This window comes from Nothoprocta perdicaria, unplaced genomic scaffold, assembly GCF_003342845.1.
Source record: "Nothoprocta perdicaria isolate Ctin4 unplaced genomic scaffold, notPer1 scaffold_195, whole genome shotgun sequence".
In the NCBI taxonomy this organism is placed as follows: Eukaryota; Metazoa; Chordata; class Aves; order Tinamiformes; family Tinamidae; genus Nothoprocta; species Nothoprocta perdicaria.
In genome coordinates this window covers 824,334-844,102 of record NW_020455149.1, presented here as the reverse complement: position 1 = coordinate 844,102, position 19,769 = coordinate 824,334, and the positions used below count along the sequence as shown (strand labels likewise).

At 48.4% G+C, this 19,769-nt stretch overlaps 2 protein-coding genes across 2 annotated transcripts; both read right to left on the bottom strand.

The window, feature by feature from the left end:
• Position 1: 1 nt before the first annotated feature.
• SSBP1 (single stranded DNA binding protein 1) lies at positions 2–5,067 on the bottom strand. Its single transcript, XM_026037268.1, has 6 exons — positions 4,974–5,067; positions 3,898–3,958; positions 2,098–2,238; positions 1,811–1,898; positions 1,509–1,597; positions 2–166 (listed from the first exon to the last, which is right to left on the bottom strand). Exons 1-6 carry the CDS (start codon positions 4,995–4,997, stop codon positions 123–125), a joined length of 447 nt encoding a protein of 148 aa, XP_025893053.1. The 5' UTR covers positions 4,998–5,067; the 3' UTR covers positions 2–122.
• Positions 5,068–5,406: 339 nt separating this feature from the next.
• On the bottom strand, positions 5,407–18,310 carry WEE2 (WEE1 homolog 2). The gene is made up of 12 exons (XM_026037286.1): positions 18,266–18,310; positions 17,462–17,829; positions 15,661–15,860; positions 14,763–14,811; positions 11,575–11,747; positions 10,889–11,010; positions 9,489–9,635; positions 8,581–8,682; positions 8,169–8,254; positions 7,154–7,324; positions 6,923–7,065; positions 5,407–6,593 (listed from the first exon to the last, which is right to left on the bottom strand). Exons 2-12 carry the CDS (start codon positions 17,792–17,794, stop codon positions 6,437–6,439), a joined length of 1,683 nt encoding a protein of 560 aa, XP_025893071.1. The 5' UTR covers positions 17,795–17,829; positions 18,266–18,310; the 3' UTR covers positions 5,407–6,436.
• Between the last annotated feature and the right edge of the window lie 1,459 nt (positions 18,311–19,769).

Sequence of the window (19,769 nt, the reverse complement as noted above, 5' to 3'; positions counted from 1 at the left end):
ATTCCCTATCAAATATTTTATTTATTTTTTTAAAGAAACTACAGCAATATGCATGATTACAGAATTATGATACACTGTAAAATGAAAGCAATGAAATGGGCTGGGTCCAAGCACTAGCAACCTCATGCCTTTTCTTTGATATTATCAGTCAGAAAAATTACATTATCTGAAAAGAAATAAAGAGAATTTCATCTTCAGGATTGTTTTGTCCCACTGAAAACCTGCACAGTCACACAGACAACATATTTGTGGTAAAATAAATTGCAAAGACTTCATTTCAGAGCATTTCATGAAGTAAGTGTCTGACAGGACTCTTGCTCTACCTCCTCAGAAGGCAGATAATTCAACATGACCATAAATACTCTCAGGCAAGTGTACTGAACCTTATGACAAGCTGCTCAAGGAGCAAAGCTATCAGAACACTCTGAAATCAGAGTTTAAGTCTTTGATACCTAGGATCCATAGTAGTTACAGCTAATTTCATTTTTCCATTTCCAGCAGGCACTACCCATGTCTTCAGCCTACAGGACTAGAGGAAGTCTGTATTTTTTCAAGGCTCAAAGGTTTTATGGAATGGGTTTTATGGAACCAGGGATACTGAATACTAAGAATTCAATAGGATAAATGCTAATCAAGCAAACAAGAAAAAAAAAAAAACAGTCTTACTTCTCCCTTCCAGATACTTATAAGTAGTAACTTGCAGCATTGCTGGCTCCTGAAGAAGTTTAATTAATACTGTTGTAAACAAGCTGTACTACAAAAACATTCAAAAGTAGAAAAAATGTATTTTCCTCTCCTCTGACCTGATATTGTTAGACACAGCTGTGTAAGAGAAACATTTGCTTCAGTGCCCAGGCCTTCTAGACCTCCTCCAAAAGCCACAAGATAGCGGCTCTACCCACAGCAAAGAAGTAGGACCAGATTGACACTGGCTACTCTCCTGCTATTTAAAGAATCAAAAGAAAAGTTCAATTTCTCAATTCTCCACTGCCTACCCAAGCAGGAAGCCTACTCCCTTTAAGGGTACCTGTTGTATCATTATTGGTCAGACTGAGACTCCATCAGCTTATCTCCAAGTTAAATCTTACACAAATAGAGGTCCTTAAAGCTACTGGAGTCTCTAGGCTTAAACAGAAAAAAAAATCCTTGACAAACCTGCAAGAAAGCCATTAAATGAGCTCTACTTTGCTTAGAAGATGAATCGCCTGGCCTGCAGGGTTATGTGCCTGAGAGCCCACGGTATCTCCCTGCTGCACTAGCCGCTGTGTGCAGGCATTCTTTGCAGCGAGTAMTGCCCCAGTGTTTGCTCTCCCATCRTGGCTTTTCATGAGCAGTACCGGAGGGCACCTACCGGCCCAGGCTGCAAGCTAAGGGGAGACAATCCATTCTCTCAGATTCCCCTACTGTGGAGCCTGAGGATAGAGACAAACCCAGGTCTATCCGAGAGGTCCTCAGCCCCTCTCCACTTTCAGAAGCCAAGGTGGGCCTGGGTGAGTTAAGCTCCTTACCTGCTATAATTGTTGTGGCCTGCCGCCTCACGTTGTTTCTGTCTGTGTATTCACCGTAGTCCAGCTTCCCTTCGACAAAGAGGCGAGCACTAAAAATCAAGAATTTGGTTCTGGTTAGAGAACAGCATCGCTTTTSCTCTTTTCTGTATTTCATTCTGAGATCACATAGGATTTTGTCTCACTTGTTTGAGGCATATGTCCACAAGGCACTTCTATCTTAATGCAACTACTGGTCACCATCATTTTTATATCAATTCTTAGAGCACATGTGCAACAAACACATTTGTTATTTACCTACTTACCCCTTCTTCACGTACTGATACGTAACATCCCTGAGGCCCGGTCTAAAGACAGAGATCCTGTGCCATGTGGTCTTCTGACTGATATCACCTGAGTTGCATAAAAAGAAGCAGCTGGGAACCACATTCTCATTTTACACAAGCTTCAGAAATTAGTTTCAACAAGGTGATGTTCTCGAATGATGAAAAGTGATTTAAGAAACMGAACTGCACCTAGTGGCCAATCTTGTGCTCATTGCACCCAAACAGAAGTACGGCAAAGGACAGAAAAACACAAAGTTCATACTCACCTCCCTGGGCTACCTCGCTATCCCCTGAACGCCACATCTCGTTGGTTGCCAGAGAAAAAATGGTAACAGGGTTCTTGCCTTCCACTTGCCTCATGACAGGGTCCTGTCCCACCCGACCAAGTAACTGTACACGATTCATGGCTGAAATGTGAAAGACCAAATGCAGGTGAGATGCACTGAGGTATCAAGGGCCAATCCATACACAGTTAATAATCATCAGCTCCTCTTCAACACTAGAACTTTTTACTTATTGTGATAAGTGCGCAGCTTTTGCCAGGGCCCTCCAGTAAATTCCCACTGTTCAAGTTCTTCTGACTGTTGCCTTATTTACAGAATCACAGAATGGTTGAGGTTGGAAGGGACCTCTAGAGATYATCTAGTCCAACCGCCCTGCTCCAGCAGGGACACCCAGAGCACGGGGCACAGGGTGGCATCCAGGCAGGTTTGGAAGATCTCCAGAGAAGGAGACTCCACAGCCTCCCTGGGAAAAGCTCTGTCAGGGCTGTTACTCTCATAGTAAAGAAACTTTTCCTYRAATTCAGATGGAACTTCCTGGGTTTCAGTTTGTGCCCATTGCCTCTTGTCCTGTTGCTGGTCACCACTGAGAAGAGTCTGGTCCCATTCTCTTGACACCCTCCCTTAAGGTATTTGTACACACTGGTAAGAGTCCCTCTCAGGCTTCTCTTTAGGCTTAACATTCCCAGCTTGCTTAGTCTCTCTTCATACTATTGATGTTCCATTCACTTAATCATCTTTGTTGCTCTCCGCTGGACCCTCCTTAGAAGCTCCATGTCCCTCTTGTCCTGGGGAGCCCAGAACTGCACCCAACAATACTCCAGGTGAGGCCTCACCAGAGCTGAGCAGAGGGGCAGGATCCCCTCCCTTGACCTGCTGGCAACACTCCTCCTGATGCAGGCCAGGATCCCATTGGCCTYCTTGGCCACGAGGGCACACTGCTCACTCATGCTTAACTTAGTGTCAACCAGGACTCCCAGGTCCCTCTCCGTGGAGGTGCTTTCCAGCAGGTCGACCCCTAATCTGTCCTGGTGCCTGGGGTTATTCCTSCCCAGGTGCAGGACCCTGCACTTGTCCTTGTTGAACCTCATGAGSTTCCTCTCTGCCCAACTCTCCAGCCTGTCCAGGTCCCTCTGGATGGCAGCACAGCCCTCCGGGGTGTCGGCCACTCCACCCAGCTTGGTGTCATCTGCAAACTTAGTCAGGGTGCACTCCGTGTCATCATCCAGGTCATTGGTGAACAGGTTGAACAGCACCGGACCCAGGACTGACCCCTGGGGGACACCACTGGCCACAGGCCTCCAGCTGGACTCGGCCCCATTTATCACCACCCTCTGGGCTCTCCCATCCAGGCAGTTCTCAATCCATCTCACTGTGCACYCATCCAGCCCGCACTTCCTGAGCTTCCCTGGGAGGGGGTTATGGGAGACAGTGTCAAAAGCTTTGCTGAAGTCAAGGCAAACAACTGCTCTCCTCTGCTCCCCCCTCATCCTTCCAGCCCATCATTCCATCACAGGAGGCCCTCAGCTTAATCAGTCCTTGCACCTGTACTGTTACTACTGCCCAACTGCCCTATCTAGAAGGCCAAAGTTTACTTATTTTCTTCTATTCCTTTGCTTTTTTTTCCACAGGAAAATTCCTATGTGATGTCARATTATCTTGCATGTCTTAAAAAAAATGAGTTTCATTTTTTCAGACATAACAATAGGATTCAATTGTGTTGAGGTGCTAGGACTGGGAAACCCATCAGCTGGGTTGCACCTGCACCACACAGGAGCTACTTACATCTCTCGAGCACCAACGAGCCAGCGGTGTCGGACTCATGTCTTACAAACTGACRAAGCACCTGGAAAAAGACAGATCCATGAGTTTTCAGGACATAAAGTGTGAGCACTGTTCATATTCTCCTCTTTGTCTCAGCCCTTTAGGAGATAACTTTATTTTTTCGGTGGGGAAGGAAGGAGAACTGACTTCAATGAAATGAAGCCAACAGGATTATTCAAAGAACAATTAGTTAAGGTAGGGTTAAACATCTGGCTAAAAATAATGATGGCCTTAAGGTGCAGCTTCAGTTTTAGGAAGCAGACAATTGTCAAAATTATCAAGGATTTCTTTATATTTTCATTGTTTTCCTGCTTTACTACAGAGAGTAAAAGGATGTATTTTATCCTGCTGCCACATGCAGTAAGAGGCCCAAACAAACACCAGCTCAAGGCCATAAAACCCTGGAAAGTCCTGTGAGAGGAAACACGGGAGAAAGGGAAGTCAATGCTGGCAAATACCATGCCAAGAAAGGAAAAAAAAAAAAAGTGTTCAGAAAAATCCACAAAGGGCTTGTAAGAAAGAATGAGCAGAGGAGAACTTTCACTTTCTACTGCAAGGTGGCTGCAAGGCCCATAGGAGGGTGAGACTGAGAGCACCCAGGAACTAAAGCCCAAGACAATGATGGCAAAATAAGGGTCCTTTGGGGACTGCAAAATACAGGTCTATTGATAGGACTGAGCACCTGCTCGGTTTATGGGTAAACCATCCGGGACCACCTCCACGTGCAGGGCAAATCCTTTAACATCTCCTTCAGTTCACAGCAGCTAAGAGGAGGCCCTGTCCCAATAAACAAGGGACTCTCCAAAACAGACAGAGCACAACCAGAATTGCCCTCTTCTCCGCACACAGGGCACTCCTATGTGTTGTTGGGAAACGCAGCCTGATGGGCCCCTGCCACAGCTGGGACYTGGCTTTTCCCAAGGCAGGATTTAGCGACGCAGGAGGCAGCGGCACCCGCTCGGGAAGGGAGGCGGGGCGCGCAGGAGCCCGCCCGGGGACCGTTAAACCGCCGCCAACGGCGCCGCACGCGGCCCTACCTGCCACGCCGGACGCCGCAGCATGGTGGTGCCGCCGCCGCCTGCGGGGGGAAGAGACGGCGCAGCGCTGGAGCGRGGGCGGCCTTGGAGGAGGGAAAACGGGAACGGGCAGCGGCTCCGGCCCCCGTGCCGCCCGCCGCCCTCACCTCTCCYGCCTGCGCAACGCCGGAAGCGGAAAGGAAGCGGCGGAGAGCGGCGCGAGGCGGCTCCGGCGGGAAACGCGCGCCAGCTCCCAGCCAGCGGAGCCCGCCCGCGGGGCGGGACCGGAGACCCGTGACGGGAAGCGAGAGCGGAAACGGGCGGGCACAACACGGCGGCCGCGCAGGGGGGACGGCCACCCCGGCCCAGCGCGGCCCTTCCCGAGCGGAACTGGGCCCGGCCCCGCCGCGGCCGAGCGGGAACGGAGGAGGACAACAACAGACGCCTGAAGTAAAAGTGATCATTAAAAACTTTATTTGCAGGGCATGCCTTCCAGTCGAGTATGATTACAAGTTTAAAAGTCACTGTCCAGCGTATGGAAACAAGTCTAGCATCAATAAAAGCAAAAGCAGCCGAGTTACTCGGTATTAAACTCACTCTCCCTTTTACTTACACACTGTGTGCAGCTGTAATTCAGCTAGGCATAAAATCTGACAAATTGGTCACCTTTAACAGGGAGATGAGATTTATTAAATAGCAATAGGCACASTTGACACGGGCAGCTGCAAGCAAAGCACCAACAAGATCTCACAGGTCCTTCGCCCTTCCCTCGCCTTGGCTGGAAGCGCCGCGCTGCACAGACTGCTCCGTGTGTGAGAAACTGCAAGGAAAGAGACAGGCCCTGCTACCAGCACGGGGGAGTTATTTCCTCCCCTGTTATCCCAGGGAGGCCTCGCAGACCTGAACACACCCAGGGGGGCTCCAGGAGCCACCCCGCAAGAAAGCAAGCCCCCTTCGATTTAGGGTGTGTTGCTGGAAGCTAAGGGATGGGAAGCTTCCCTCAGCTTCCACAAGAAAGGCCTCCTTGAAAAGTGTTGCCTTTTGTTTTTGTCCACCCTCAATTAATTGCCACTTTAAACGCATCCTCTGTCCACTCGGACAGCAGTGYAACAAGCCTGTCCTCTCACATGTAGTTCAAGATGTTTGTCACAAACAACCTCAGTTCCAGGAGGACACAGCCTTGTACAGGCACCGGTCTCCCCTCTAGAGATTCTCTAGTGGCCAAAGCACTGAGAGCACAAAAATCACTGCCAGCATCCACCTAGACGGGTGGAGTTTCCTCTGCTCTCTCCCCCTTGCATGGCAGAACTACGTTTGGTTTATAACAAGACTTGTCACACAAAAAAAGAGAACCAACAGRTACAACGGAGGGCAATATTCTTAAATCACACGGTTCAGCTCTAGTGAGAGTGGGTCAAAAAGAGAGGGCTAGTGCAGGGCATCAGTTTGTGCAGCCCCCCTGCTCCCACGGGGCCGCGGGCAGCTCAGTAACCCAGCGTGAAGCTGAACGAGCGGCAGCTCTTGCCTCCCACCAGGCGCCTGCCGCTCGGGTTGGAAGTCGTGTCACACTCCTGCAGCTTGGCGCTTCCCAAGGGCTGCTCCTTCAGGAGGCTCTGCGCCAGGCGGGCTTCTTTCAGTTCCCTGCAGGGAGGGCACAGAAGGAAGGAAGGGAGGAAGCCCCATCACGCGTGAGCAGAGCACAGCTCTGAGGTGGGTGGGATGGGCTGCGTGTTGTAGCAGTACTTTCTACCACCAGTGGTCACATTAAGCACCCAAGTTCCCTGCCCCGATTTGGCCAAGTCAGAGCCAGGAAACCCTTAACAGGACAAGTCCTCACTGTGGCACTTGTGCCCCCAGTTCCAGGCCCAGGAACCAGCAGAGGAGACCCCCAGCCAACCCCCAGCACCAGCACCCTGCATTCAAGCCAGGTAGACCTGCATCACCTCCTCCCCTTTATGCCCTAGTCCTACCTTTCCAGCATGGCAGTTTTACACTTCTCCACGTTGAGCTGCTGCTGGAGCTGCACAGCCTTTCCAAGGGAAGGACGGAGAACTGGGTGTTTAGTAAGGGCTGTAGCAGAAGGTCTTTTCACTGGATCAGGATGGATCATGAGCTGCAAGGCAAAGTTGTTCAGGACTTAACTCTACTTGCCACATACCCCCTGGAGAAAAGTCCCCATCCTATCAAGGCTTGCTCCTCACCTTCAGGAGTTCCAGGAAGTTGTGGGGGAGCTTCTGAGGGATTGGTGGGATGTTCCCCTTGCGGATGTGGTGCCACATGGCCCCGTTGTGAGGCAGTGGCCCCGTGCCTGCTGCGAGGGCTATCGTGAGTGCCAGGGCAAAGATGTCTGCCTTTGGCAGGTAGCAGTATTGCTGCAAAGAGCAGGTGGAGAGGGAAACTTAGTGCCCTTAAGAGATGGGAGGGAGGGTGCCAGCTCAAGAAGAGTTGAACAAGTATRTGTGTGACATTGCCATCACCCTTGTTATATTCTTTTTAGAAGGAAAAAGCTTGATATTAAGTAACATTGGTAGCATCATCGTTAGCACTAATAGCACATCACCATTTTCCCCAGTCCTTGGGGGCTGGCATCCCACATTAGGGACACAGCAACAAATCCAGAGGACCACCTAACACACACAACCCTCACGACAACTAGGCAAACTAGGCTCATTGAGCTGAAGCCAAACCTCACACTTATTTCCAAATTCATTTGTAGCACAATCCTTCTTGAGTGTTCAATATCTGAACAGGTAAGCACATCCAGGTTGCTTGTTATACTCCTATGCCTTCCTCACTTTTCAGAGCTAAAGCCAGCTTAAAAAGAGAGCTTAAGAAGGCCTGAGTAATATGCAGCTGTGCCTGCTACCTCTGTGCACTACTTAGAGGGCACTGGTCTGGATACATACATTCCTCAGTGGTCACATCCCGCAGCTCCATCTCAGCTGGATAAGTAGAAAGAGACCCACCACATAAAGCTTTTGTTCCATTCATTCCCTGCAGGTGAAATAGCTACAGTAACCTCATATTTGGGTTACTAATGAGGTGTGCTACAGACACTTGTCTGCACTATTCTTCACAAAGTGGTCTTCTCAGTGATTGCAGTGAAATGGGACATAGGGGACCATGATTCCTCATGGATTCTTCACAAGGAATGACAGACTAGTGATTTTACGAGAGCTGGCCTCACCCACTTATACTCCACTCCACCACCTGTACCTCYTGTAAAATCTCATTGGCCAGAAAGCGGCTGTCTCCTTCCTCAACTTGGGGRTTTGTTATCGATGTCACATGGCCAAGGTCACCTAAGGGGAGAAATAGTGACTGATCAACACATCTGACATAGGTCTCACTGAAAATCAGTCYGCTCTGTAAAAGTAATATAACACTATTGGCATTGAGGCACACCTGCCTCTACTCATGTATCTGAGCTTGGAAGACAAGGAGATGATTTTTTTTTTCCTTCCAAACTTTTCTCTTTAGAGATACTGATTTTAAATTAGCACCAAGGTATTCAGGGCTATGTTATGAGTTTTCCATGCAAATAGCATCTTAGCCACCAGAACAGAGCTATATCAAAGAGTAGTGAGATGCTCTGAAGCCGAGCCAGTTAAAGCCAGGTAACACCTACCAATCTTATACACCACACCAGAAGAGAACTCATCTTCGCTGTCACTCTCCTCCTGCCCTGCTGGGCCCTGAACCACCAGCTTGTGGCAGATGAAGATGTTACCTGCAAGACAGTTTAGCAAAGTGGCACTTGGGTAACCTCRCTGGAGCAGCCTGGCAACTTGCTCAACCTCCCACCCTGTCAGCTAAGCTGGTGTAAGCTGCATAGCCACTGAAATSGCATGTGCTTCCTGCCCCTTTGGCTACTTTCTAGGCAAGGTACCTTTTCAGCACCCCCTAGAAGATAGATGTCTCATACATAAAATACCCTGATACGATCAAAATCTCCATCTTTCCCTCTGATCTCCAAGCTAGAAGCAAAATTTCAGCAAGAAAGAGGTTGGATGTGACTTTAGGGAGAACAGCACATGTGACTTTAGGGAGAAAAGTGCAGTCCACATGCCCAGCAGCAGCACAAAGAGGAAAGCTTGTTTTTATTCTCTGCAGGAACTTAATATCTCTAGCTAGATACAGAGGAAATAAATATTCCCTTTTCACTTCAGTTGTCACATACAAAGGTCAAGTGTTGTGCAACAAGGCAGCAAGGAATAAGGAAGACCCTGTCCTCATTAGTGACCCTATTGCTTCCCTGGTGCAAGAGCGATTGTTCCCATGATCCCAGATTACAACCGTCATGAGACAGAAGTAAAATAACCCCCCCCCCCCACACACACACACACACCACACACACTCTCCCAATTATAGAAAAAGGTTCAGCTTTAGAGCAACAGTGGTGACAAGATCACAAACACAGCTTCTAGGACAAGGCCCTCTCTCCATCAAAGCACCGACAGCTCCAGTAGAGAGAGGCAACACTGGGCATTGAGATGGCAGCACTCAGAGGGCAAAGGAGGACAGAGCTTTACTTACTAGGCTTAATATCCAGGTGCACAAGACCAGAGTTGTGGATATACTTTAGTCCCATGGAGACTTGTAACAAGATTTCTTTCAGCTCTGCTTCTGGGAAATAGCGTCCAAGTTTTGCATTTTCTAACAGTGCATCTTGGAGACTTCCACCTAAGAGGAAACAGMCAGTTTGAGACCTAACAAATTTTATAGACTAACACGTTTGGAAGAGTTTCCTAGAACTTCTTACTGTCCAGAGCACAAGAAGGGTTATTAGTGGCAGACTCTGACCAGACCAACCATTCATGCTCTAGTGATAACTTTGATACCATGATTTTTGCTTCAGCCTTTCCAATGTCTAGGAGCAGTCTACCAAAGACTAAAAGCAGCTCTGCTTGCAGTGCAAGAGGCTGGCATAGAAGGGATGCTGCAGCAATTGAAAACAAAAGACTTCATTACTCTTGCCATGCTTACAGGCAGAAGGCAGGTTTCTGAATGGTGGAGGAAGGAAAGTAAGCTTCCACTCACAGATTTGTCATTGRCTAGTGTAGTATTTGAAACAGAAGCAGGGAAGTTCTGGCATTTCAGAAATAGCAAATACCATGGCATTTCTCTCTCCCAACCACCTCCTTTGTTCCCAGGTATTTATCCACTGGATCCCATGAGGTATCACACTGCTGGAGTGATCACCATGTTTCAGTTACCTCCACCAGACCTAAGTCATTGCTCCAAAGCAGCTACCACCAATCATCACAGAGGCAACCGAGTTACCAAAAYATTGTTTGTCATAAGGTCCTATAGTAGCCAGATGTGGCCTTTCCACTGTTGCCCAGCTGGAAGAATAGCCAGGGACCAGCTCAGGTTAAAATATACCCCGTGCTTGGAGGCATCAGTGGAAAGTTTATCCCAGTATTTAGCTTTGCTCCTCTGCATCCATTGAGCCCTTCCTTCCAATCAACAGTAATACATGAAAGGCAAAAGTGTCTTCATCTCAGCCAAACCATCTCTTCAAAAAAATCACCACCCACCCCAGTAAAAGGGGCTTGTTTCCAAAGTTCACTGCACTTAGATCAGCTTCTCCTGAACGACTTATCCTCGTGCACCAGGTTTTACCTGGGCAGGTTCAGAGGCAGTGCAACATCAGCACAGGGACTGTGTCCCCAGGGCAGCCAGCACAGAGCAGCTGTGCTAAAACCCCCACACGCATTTCAGGCCATTCACTGAACAGTGCCACTGTCTAAGGCGACACTTGATCCAAATGCTGTGAAGCCATCACTGGATTCTCCCCAAAGTCTGGACCCAAGCGCAGTTTGCTCCATCAGAAACCAAAGCTTCACCAGATGCCAAAGCCCCCTTGTTTTGGTACAAGCCAAGGCGGCTGCAGCCACCCCAGTGCCTCCCCCCGGCACAGCCGCAGCTCTCACCRTTGCAGTGCTCGTTCTGGATAATCATATGATCGTCCTCGGCCCACGCCGAGTAGTAGCGCACGACGTGCGGGTGGTGGCCGAGCACGGCGTGCGCGTAGACCTCGCGCAGCGCCAGCTGCCTGCGGAAACAAGCACGGAAAGAGCCGTCACCGCCGGCCCACCGCATAGCGGAGCACAGCCCTGCTTTATAGCCCGGCTTAGGAAAGAGCAGAGCATTCAGGAATCCCATATCAGGCTTGCTGAGTGGCTGTTGAAAATGAATAAATCACTGAATACATATAGAGGGCTTCAAAGATTGCCAGTGTGTCATGCTTGGGACACAATGGAAGCTGGACAAGGACAATGCAGATGTGAGCAGTCCTGGCTGGGCAGTAGGACAGCAAAGTATCACAGATTACATCTTGGACAGTTACTGCCTCAGAACAGGCTTGCTGCAAGGGTCAGAGCAGTCCGGGTAAGCAGCTGCATCACTTAGCAATACATGCAACTTCCTGCCTTTCTCAGATATTTGTTTTAAGTTGGTCTGAAGCAGTAACTTTCTTCACCCACCCAACTGTTACGTGGGGAGTAACAGCAARCAGTTTTACTCAGCTACCTTTAGACCCACGCTCCATCCTTCCCCATCACAACTCCCAAGAACATGCCCATCATTTCCACCAGCAGCTTCCAGCTACCACACTCACTCATCTGAAGATCCTGCCAGGGGCCTCTTGGAGCGTTTGATGGCATAAACACACCCATCAAGGCGCTTGATGCACTTGTAGACAGAGCCAAATTCCCCTACACCAATCTTTTCCAGTTCCAGGAACTCCTTCTTGTAGCGGGAAACCATATTGCTCTCTTTCAGAGGGTATCTCTAGAAGATCACATCAGAAGCAGAGACAGCAGTGTGAGTTTAAAGATTCAGATAATAAAATCTGTCATTTTTTTCCTAAACCTGCACAGCATTTGCCCACGCAGGACACTTATTTTGGCCCTTCTTGCTGTTCTGGATGTATTCATCCACACACGCCTGCAGAAATGCTGTCTGTCTTTCAAAACACCACCTTCTCCTTAGGGATGTGGTGCTCTTTCTGGTCACCTATCAAAAGCCCCAGGAAAAAAGGAAATCAAGATGGTTTTATTTTTAAAATCATGACTCACTAGCCACAGAATTAGAGCAGCTAAGGAGTAGAGAACAATATCCTAGCTGGCTRCATGGATGTAATCCTCCTTGGACTACCCCATCACATCCCTTTGCAATCCTGTTCAATTCCCAGCCCTATGGCTAGGGAAACCAGTGAGGACAGAAGAATAGAGAATGTATCAGATGGCTAGGGAAGTTCAGAGCTTCATTTCAGTTCACTGCTTGCTCTGAACTGGGTAGAAATCAGAACAGGAAGAAAACAGAAACCCATCACAACAAGCTATATTTCATAAGACAGTATTTTATAACTTCTTGAACACTCTTGAGGCATTACCCAAACATTTGCTGAGCTGGGGTTTGAAATACTGCATGTTCTGAGCTCATGGGGGAGTAGGGAGGCTTGGTACCTCAGCTTAATGTGGCCCCAGCCACATAAGAGCAGCCTTATCCTGGCTGCTGAAGCTGCAGGCACAAGTGCCACTCGCACCGACTCAAGCTCTGCTCRGAAGCACCAGCTGTTGGCAAATCAGCCAGCCTCAGTGCATCCATTTGTATTCCCAGCTACTTCCCCACTCCGTGGGTGCCACTTTCCACATAAACATCTAAAAGGCTGCAGAACAGCTGGAAGATTATTTGTTGCTCTGGCAATGTTCACTGGGGAAACAGGAGGTGCTGAACCCCTGTGGAGGGATGCCTTGCCAGTGGGGGAAATGGGTCAAGAGACAAGCAGCAGAGCATGAAGTGCTCCCACAAGAATGCAGCAAGTGACTTCCCATCACCTGCAGCGATGGGCACTCGTTACGCAGTGGCTTCCACACAAGCAGTTGCTACAGCTGCTGGCAGAATTGATAGGAACTTKGAGGTAGCAAGAAAAGAGCCGGTCCTCAAAGTCAGCCCACAGGGAGAGCAGCCCATCACACACCACGTTTCACAAGGAGGATACATCTTACAGCATCTTAACAGCTCTTGAGAAACAGGCACCCCCTCCCAGCACATGATTTTACACCTGTGAGCAGTAATAAGCACTCATTAAACAGGTATTCACCCATCAAGAGCACTATCCTATTATCAGCCCTGAACCAYAGAAATATGAAGTTATTTGAGCCTTTCTTATAAAGAACTGCARTAGCCCTGGATGTGGCACAGGTTTACTGTGCAGTTGTAGCTCCCTTCCTCARGGCAGCACCACTGCAATATTGGTTTTCCACAGCTAGAGGGTACTACTATTCTTCCAGTAAATCCAAGTATTTTACACATACAAGGTGCAAACAATTCTACCTACCTGCTCTAAGATAGGGAAATACCTACATCARGGGCTGAAAGGAGAAAAACATGTGGTGTTTGTCTCACCTGGACAGAGTCATGCAATCACCTGGCTTGCTTTGCAGAAGCTGCCTCCAGATCTCACCAGGAGGCAGAGGGCAGGCTGAGGCAGAGGTGCCTGGGCCAGCAGCCCAGCTCTGGCACCACTGAGCAGTGGAAGGTGCAGGAAGCACCAGCATGGGCTGGGAAGCACCATCTCCAACATGTCCAAGCATGGAGTTTTATCAGCAAGGCACAGGTACCCCTTGGCATCAGAGCACACAACTCTTGCTAGGACTGAGTAGTTGCTGAACTGTAGCTACAGCAGCTATGGTTGGGTTTCCCTTAGACCCCAGGACACACGGGCATCCCRGAGGGGTGGGCAGGAACAGATCCCACCACCACTCACCCCTCCACCTGGGCAGAGCAGCAAAGGGCCAGCTGTGAGGAGCCACTCCAGCACAGATGCACCAAGCTGCTCTTCCAGCCTCACCAGCCAGACTTCCCTGTGGAGCCAGAGGGGCAGTCACAGCTGCTCCCCTCAGGCCAGGGTTCATTCACTTGAACGGGGCTCCATATCCAGCTGGTGAAAAGCAACATTATTCAAACCTGCTACACTGGGGCACGGGCAGCTCTGCACTTACACTGCCTGCTCTCAGCTGCAARGAAGAGCCAAATTCTCCCCTCTGCCAGCCTCCCATGAGTACCTCAGTACTCTGCACCTCAGTTTACTGAGGCAGCTGTTGTGCAAGAGYGCCAGGATTGTCAACTAGCAAGCAATATTATTCAAAGTTTCCCAAAGAAATCAGAAGCATCTCTGCTCACCTGCCAAAACCTACAGGGAAAGTCTTTATTCTCCTTGAGCAGAAGAATTTGCTGTCTCATTTCAGACCTTTACCATCATAAATACTGCAAATGAAACTCAGCTCTCAGGACTTATTCATGAGAGCACTTCAGTTTTTTGGTGTGTCTATATCTGCAATACGGAAACCATGTTCCTTTCACAAAGATGCTCAGTTAAAGATGCTCAGTTAATAGGAACAGGAATACACCTGCTTTTTCCAATCATGAAGACATCTGTCTTCATGTCACTATTTACAGTTATAACATTACTTCCCCCCCCCAAACACTGAATTGTGCTATATTTCATTAGAAAGACCTCCTGATCAAGATAGATGAGCTTTAGAATTAATTTTAGGATTAATTCTCAGAGTCTTAGGTCTAGACCAAGTTTCCTCTGAGCTTGTTGACTCATAAGAACATAAAGCATTCAAGCCTGGAGTTATTCCATCTCATCTCTTTGATTTCTTCCTGCCCAGGGCAGGCTTCATCCTGTCAGGATGACATGATTTAAACTCCAATCACAGGAGGGAAAGAAAAAAAAATCAAGAACCAAATCTTTACAAATAACTTACTGTCTAGATGATTATGCAGGACACTCACCTTGGTAGGTAGCTCCTGTTTTACCTGGTTTCTTGGATCAGGATCTCTCCTAAAACAGAAGTTTAGGAATGTCTAGATGTACCACCTGAGTACAGCAATCCAAATGAGATTTGCTATGAAAGCATTTTTCAAAAAAATCAGAATTAACAGTTTGACAAGATAGTTATTTTATAGAGGAGTAGGGACTCACTGTGTGCCAATTCTTGCCTTAAATAGYGTAGCCCCAGGATAGGAAGTGTTTGTTGCTGTTCAGAAAGCCTCCACACACCAACTTGCACTGTTTCTAAGGGAGCATTATCTGGTAGCACCACTCTGCTCACCCCCTCAGCTCTGGGGCATATCCAGCTGCCAACAAGAAGCAGAGMACCCCAACACGCTTTGGAAGGACTCTCTGGGTGGGAGTCTGTTCTGTTAGAGTTTGGGGTCCTGCAAGAAGCTGAGCCTCATTGTTCAGGTACCTGACTAAATTTATGTCTCAGTTACCCCAGACCAAAGCCTTTGCAGATCAGCAATAGCTCTGACTTATTAACTATGTTACATGCATAAACATCTGCAAGTCTTGAGTTATGGATGTGTGCAACTGAACCAGACTCCAGTTCACCCATCCCAGTGGGGAAGAAGGTTCAAATTTCCCCCCTAAGGCCTCCCACACTGAGGTTGCCTACTGAGTCTCCACAGTCTTTCCATTGGYCAGAAAATGGGATAGAAGGTCTTAGTTCTGCTACCTCCTTTATTATGCCTCCTTTATTACCTTCACATACCTGCAAGTGTTTGCACCAAGAAAAACCAGTAATCCAATTCATCCATAGCAAATGAAGTCTAGAAACTAAATGTTTCCCTCATTCCTCATCCCCTTCAGACAGGCTCCTTCCCATCCATTATTTGGAAGTTCACTTACAGCTCTCCTTTGGCCTTCCGCTTGCCATTAGGAAGAAAAATCATTTGTCGATAAGACTCTGGTGTGAAGGGGTTGATGTTGACATGAGAAGCTTGGGTAGAGTCATCCGAGTCAGCACCAGGAGTAAACCTCAGATGTCGAAATCCTTTGGGCGGGACCTTTGTCCCAGATGAAGGAAAAGCCGTCTTCGATAACAGACTCTGGATTAGAGGGAGTGGGTGGAAAATAAATAAAGGAGTTGCAGATGAAACAGCAAAATGTTTTTGTTGCTGCTGAACTGCTGAATATTCTATTCTCCAGAAYAGAATATCTGCTCTGTTATAAATAGAGACAAAGCTATTTGCATAGGGACAAAGAGACAGAGATATTTGCAAGGAGAGCTTGGCTCCATCCATTAGGCTAGAGGGAGCAGCCATTATAACCCTGTATSCCAATTGAGCCCTGACAGCTGGCTGTCCTTCCACAATGGGCTAGGTTATTCACCAAGCACTTCCTGGCGCTCTCCACTCCCCATTCACTCGAGTGAGGCTTGCAGAGCTATTTCTGCAAATGCAGTTGAGGGGAACCAGCTTCCCTCCCTCCTCCAGAGCCACAGACACCACACACTCAGTTGCATTCATGGAGAAGACCCAGCTCCACTAAGCTGGACCTATCACATCAGCTTGGGGAGGACAATTTTGTCAGGAGAACTGCAGGGGACATCACTCAGATCCCATTTGGTTTCCCAGAAATAAGCAGTATCAGCAGAGGGGAAGTCTGTAGAAGCAGCTTCATACAGTATTGGCAAAGTGACCAGAAAATAGTTCCTTTTGAGAAAGAAGCTTCAGTTTTAGAAAATAGGATGAGGAAGAACCTCTAGATCTTCTAGTCCAACTTCCCAAGGAGACAAGTCATTGGATTGCACCTACCAGCTCCAAGCTTTTGCCAAGATAAGCCACAACTTCAGAGAGAGAACCAGTCTTGATTTCAGTAATGAAAACCTGCTTACTTCCCATGATGGTGTAATCCYTTCAGTTAGATTTAGGAAACACAAGTCCACTTTTTCAGTTTGTGTTGGGCTTCTTTCAAAGGGATGGAATAGAATTTAACAGGATGTTTAGTATACCCCCCCTTTTTTTTTCCTCCTAAAGAAAAAGCCCAGAACCYAGAACTTTTCACCCTGTGAGGTTCCCTTCACACTGATCAAGATATTSTTATGTTTTTATAGCCACAGAGCAGCCCAGCTCTCATAGCAGGGCATTTACTTGGCTATCATGTTTTGGATTACTTTCCYCCTTCACATTTCTGAAGGGAAAAAAAAATCCACCACCAAAAATTCACACCCCAATGATATTTGCATTCTCMTCCAGCCAGCTGATGCTGCATATGGCCATCCCTGTTCCAATACCATTTCAATATTAGTTTGGGTAGTCACAGAAACTCAGAGGGAAGCATTTATCCCCCTGTGACCACATGTTTCCTACAGAGCTGACACACAAGTCCAGCCTCTTAAATGAAAGATAAGCAACACACAAAATACAGGTAAGGCTCAGGTTCTTAAGCCCATCTTATCTATTGCCAGTGAGTTGTTGCTAACAGCTCAGGAGGAGTCAGGGCATTTGTGCCCACTCACAGGTTTCTATTTTTGAATCCCAGTTGCACAGTGAAGGCACCTGCAGCCCAGATTTTTAAGAGACAAACAAAAGGAGAGAAGAGGAACAGACTACCAAGGGTAAGAGAGTCAACACATTCCCCAGAGACCACTTATCCCCCGGGCCTGGGGCCAGCTCCAGCAAGGCTGCAGAGGGGGGTCTCTCCTTACCTTGGGAGTGTGGGGGGTGTCACAGAGCTGCAGCTTTTTCCAGGTGATGTGCAGTGGTGTCTCCACGTTGCCGCGGCTCTTGCTCACGCACGGAGAGGACGTCAGGGCAGGGCCGGCCCAGGCCTTAGTCCTGCTGAGGAAGATCTCGCTGAGCTTCCTCTGGGGGGTGGCCGGGAGGGGGCTGCTCCCGGACCACTTGTGTGGGTCGCAGCTCCTCAGAGGGCTCGAGCTCAGGCTGTCCTCTTCCTGGAGGCTTCTGTCCTCGCTTTCCTCTCCACAGCTGGAGAAGTCCAGCTTCTGGATAAAGTCATCGCTGTTGTCCCAGTCATCCATTATACCATAGGAAAGCAAACACAGCTGACCCTGGCCTGCTTTGTCAGGGGAAGAAGAGGACAGCATTATTGACATGGGCACATTAACTGCTCTTGTGCCCACTACCCTTCCAAGGTTGGTAATTCTGCTCAGCCTGTCCTTCCCCTCACATACACAGAAGCCTAGAGCCCTCAGAGCTGGTATTTGATTAAACCCCATAAGAAAGAGTATCCTAGAACAACASAGGGCCATTCAGCTACTCTTTATGTAACAGAGTCTGCTTCTCACTTCAATAGTGTGAGGCAGATACAACTGAGGAGTCAGTCTCTCTCCTCCACAACCAGCCTGCAAGAGAACCTCTCCTCCGCCCACCAGCGCCCTTTCCGCAGGAACCAAATTAGCAGACCTCACAGAACAAGACACTCCAGTCAGCCCCTCAGTCTTTTCCATCTTAAACTCCTAAACCAGAGAAAAACAACATGCTAGAGGCACCTGTAGAAGCAGAAGGGCTCCAATGAGTACCAGACACCTTACAGACAGCCTCCTTCCTGTACCCTCAGCACATTTATAGCTGCCTCACAGCCCTGGGCCGTTGCTGAGAGATGCTCAGCAGCACCTGAGCGCAATTGCCTGGGCTCAGGAGAGGCCACAGCTGGGGCTTTGCTGTGGATCTGGAGCTTCTCTGCTGGTAAACAGCTCAGCAGGATTGCCACCGTTCCCTGGGAGTCACCCTTTGCTTCACTGCTCCTGGCCCTCCTCCAGCTTTCCAGCTCCCATGGGAGGGATGCTTGCAGGCACCTACTCACAGGCACCTACTCRCTTCATGTTCATCATCACAGGCATAGTTCAGGCTATCATATGTAAAGCCTAAACTGTACATCTTTCACGTAGGCTTTACCTATATGAAAGGTTAGTCTTCTGGTTACAAGACCTCATGCTGCCCCGTTCAAGGTCTGAATTTAACTTCCTGCATTCAGATCTGTTGCMCCAAAGTTGCAGCCTGGATGGGGTAGTTCAGTCACCTCATTTATAACRTACTGGACTTCTGCAGAGGAGTTTGGGAATGTGCCCAAGTCTTCCTATGGTAGTGGAGGAGCAGGTCCCCATCTCTAGGGTCCAAATGCCTATGTTGGTAAAGTGGGAGAAGCCTGTTAGGTCTGAAGCTGCAACATGCACCGTCTGCCCCCAAGGGCAGCATCACCTGCAACTTACCRGCAGCAGGACAAGGCTTCTTCTATTTGTGCCTCTCTGCAAAAACCAAAGATCTTTCTGTGCCCTTGTGAGCATATGTTTTAAAGAGGAGCTTGAATGACTTTTAAAGAACCAGAAGACAGGTTACAGTAGCCTTTTTTTCTTAGCACTGAGCAGAATTGCCAGAGGATATATCAAGACTTCGGTGTCCTCACTCCAGAATAGACAAGGATTTTTCAGTATTGGCACATGTTTTCCGGTGCACGAGCTAAGAGGAGCTCCCACTGGCAAAGGTCATCTTGCACTCACTTCTCCTTCATAACCTAGTCAAAGTTTTAACAAAAAGTGTGGCTGCTTAGGTCTTTTTAGTTGCCTGTGTAAATTGTGATTGGCCATGACTTCCTACAGGCCACCAAAGAGGTAGCACCAGCACTCACTCAGGTCCCTACTGCTTGTGCCCAGTCTAGATGTTGTGAACCTTTTGTCTGGGTACAGAGCCTGTCACCTCCATCCAGACGCTGTCATCGCATGACATGACTCCTGTCATGCACCTTGCCTCGAGTGTGACCTAAGAGCCTGTGTGTGCCTGAGCTCGATGTGTTTTGTTAGGAAAAGGAAACGCCACTGGGGAGATGGCTGGGGGATCACTTGGGGACTTGCCTTCCACCTCTGCCTGAAGCCATCTGAAACATCTTAAACATGGCTGCAATTTGATGGTATCGGTCATAAAATCACAGAATCATTACAGTTGGAAAGGACCTTTAAGATTCACAGATTCACAGAATTCACAGAATATTTAAGGTTG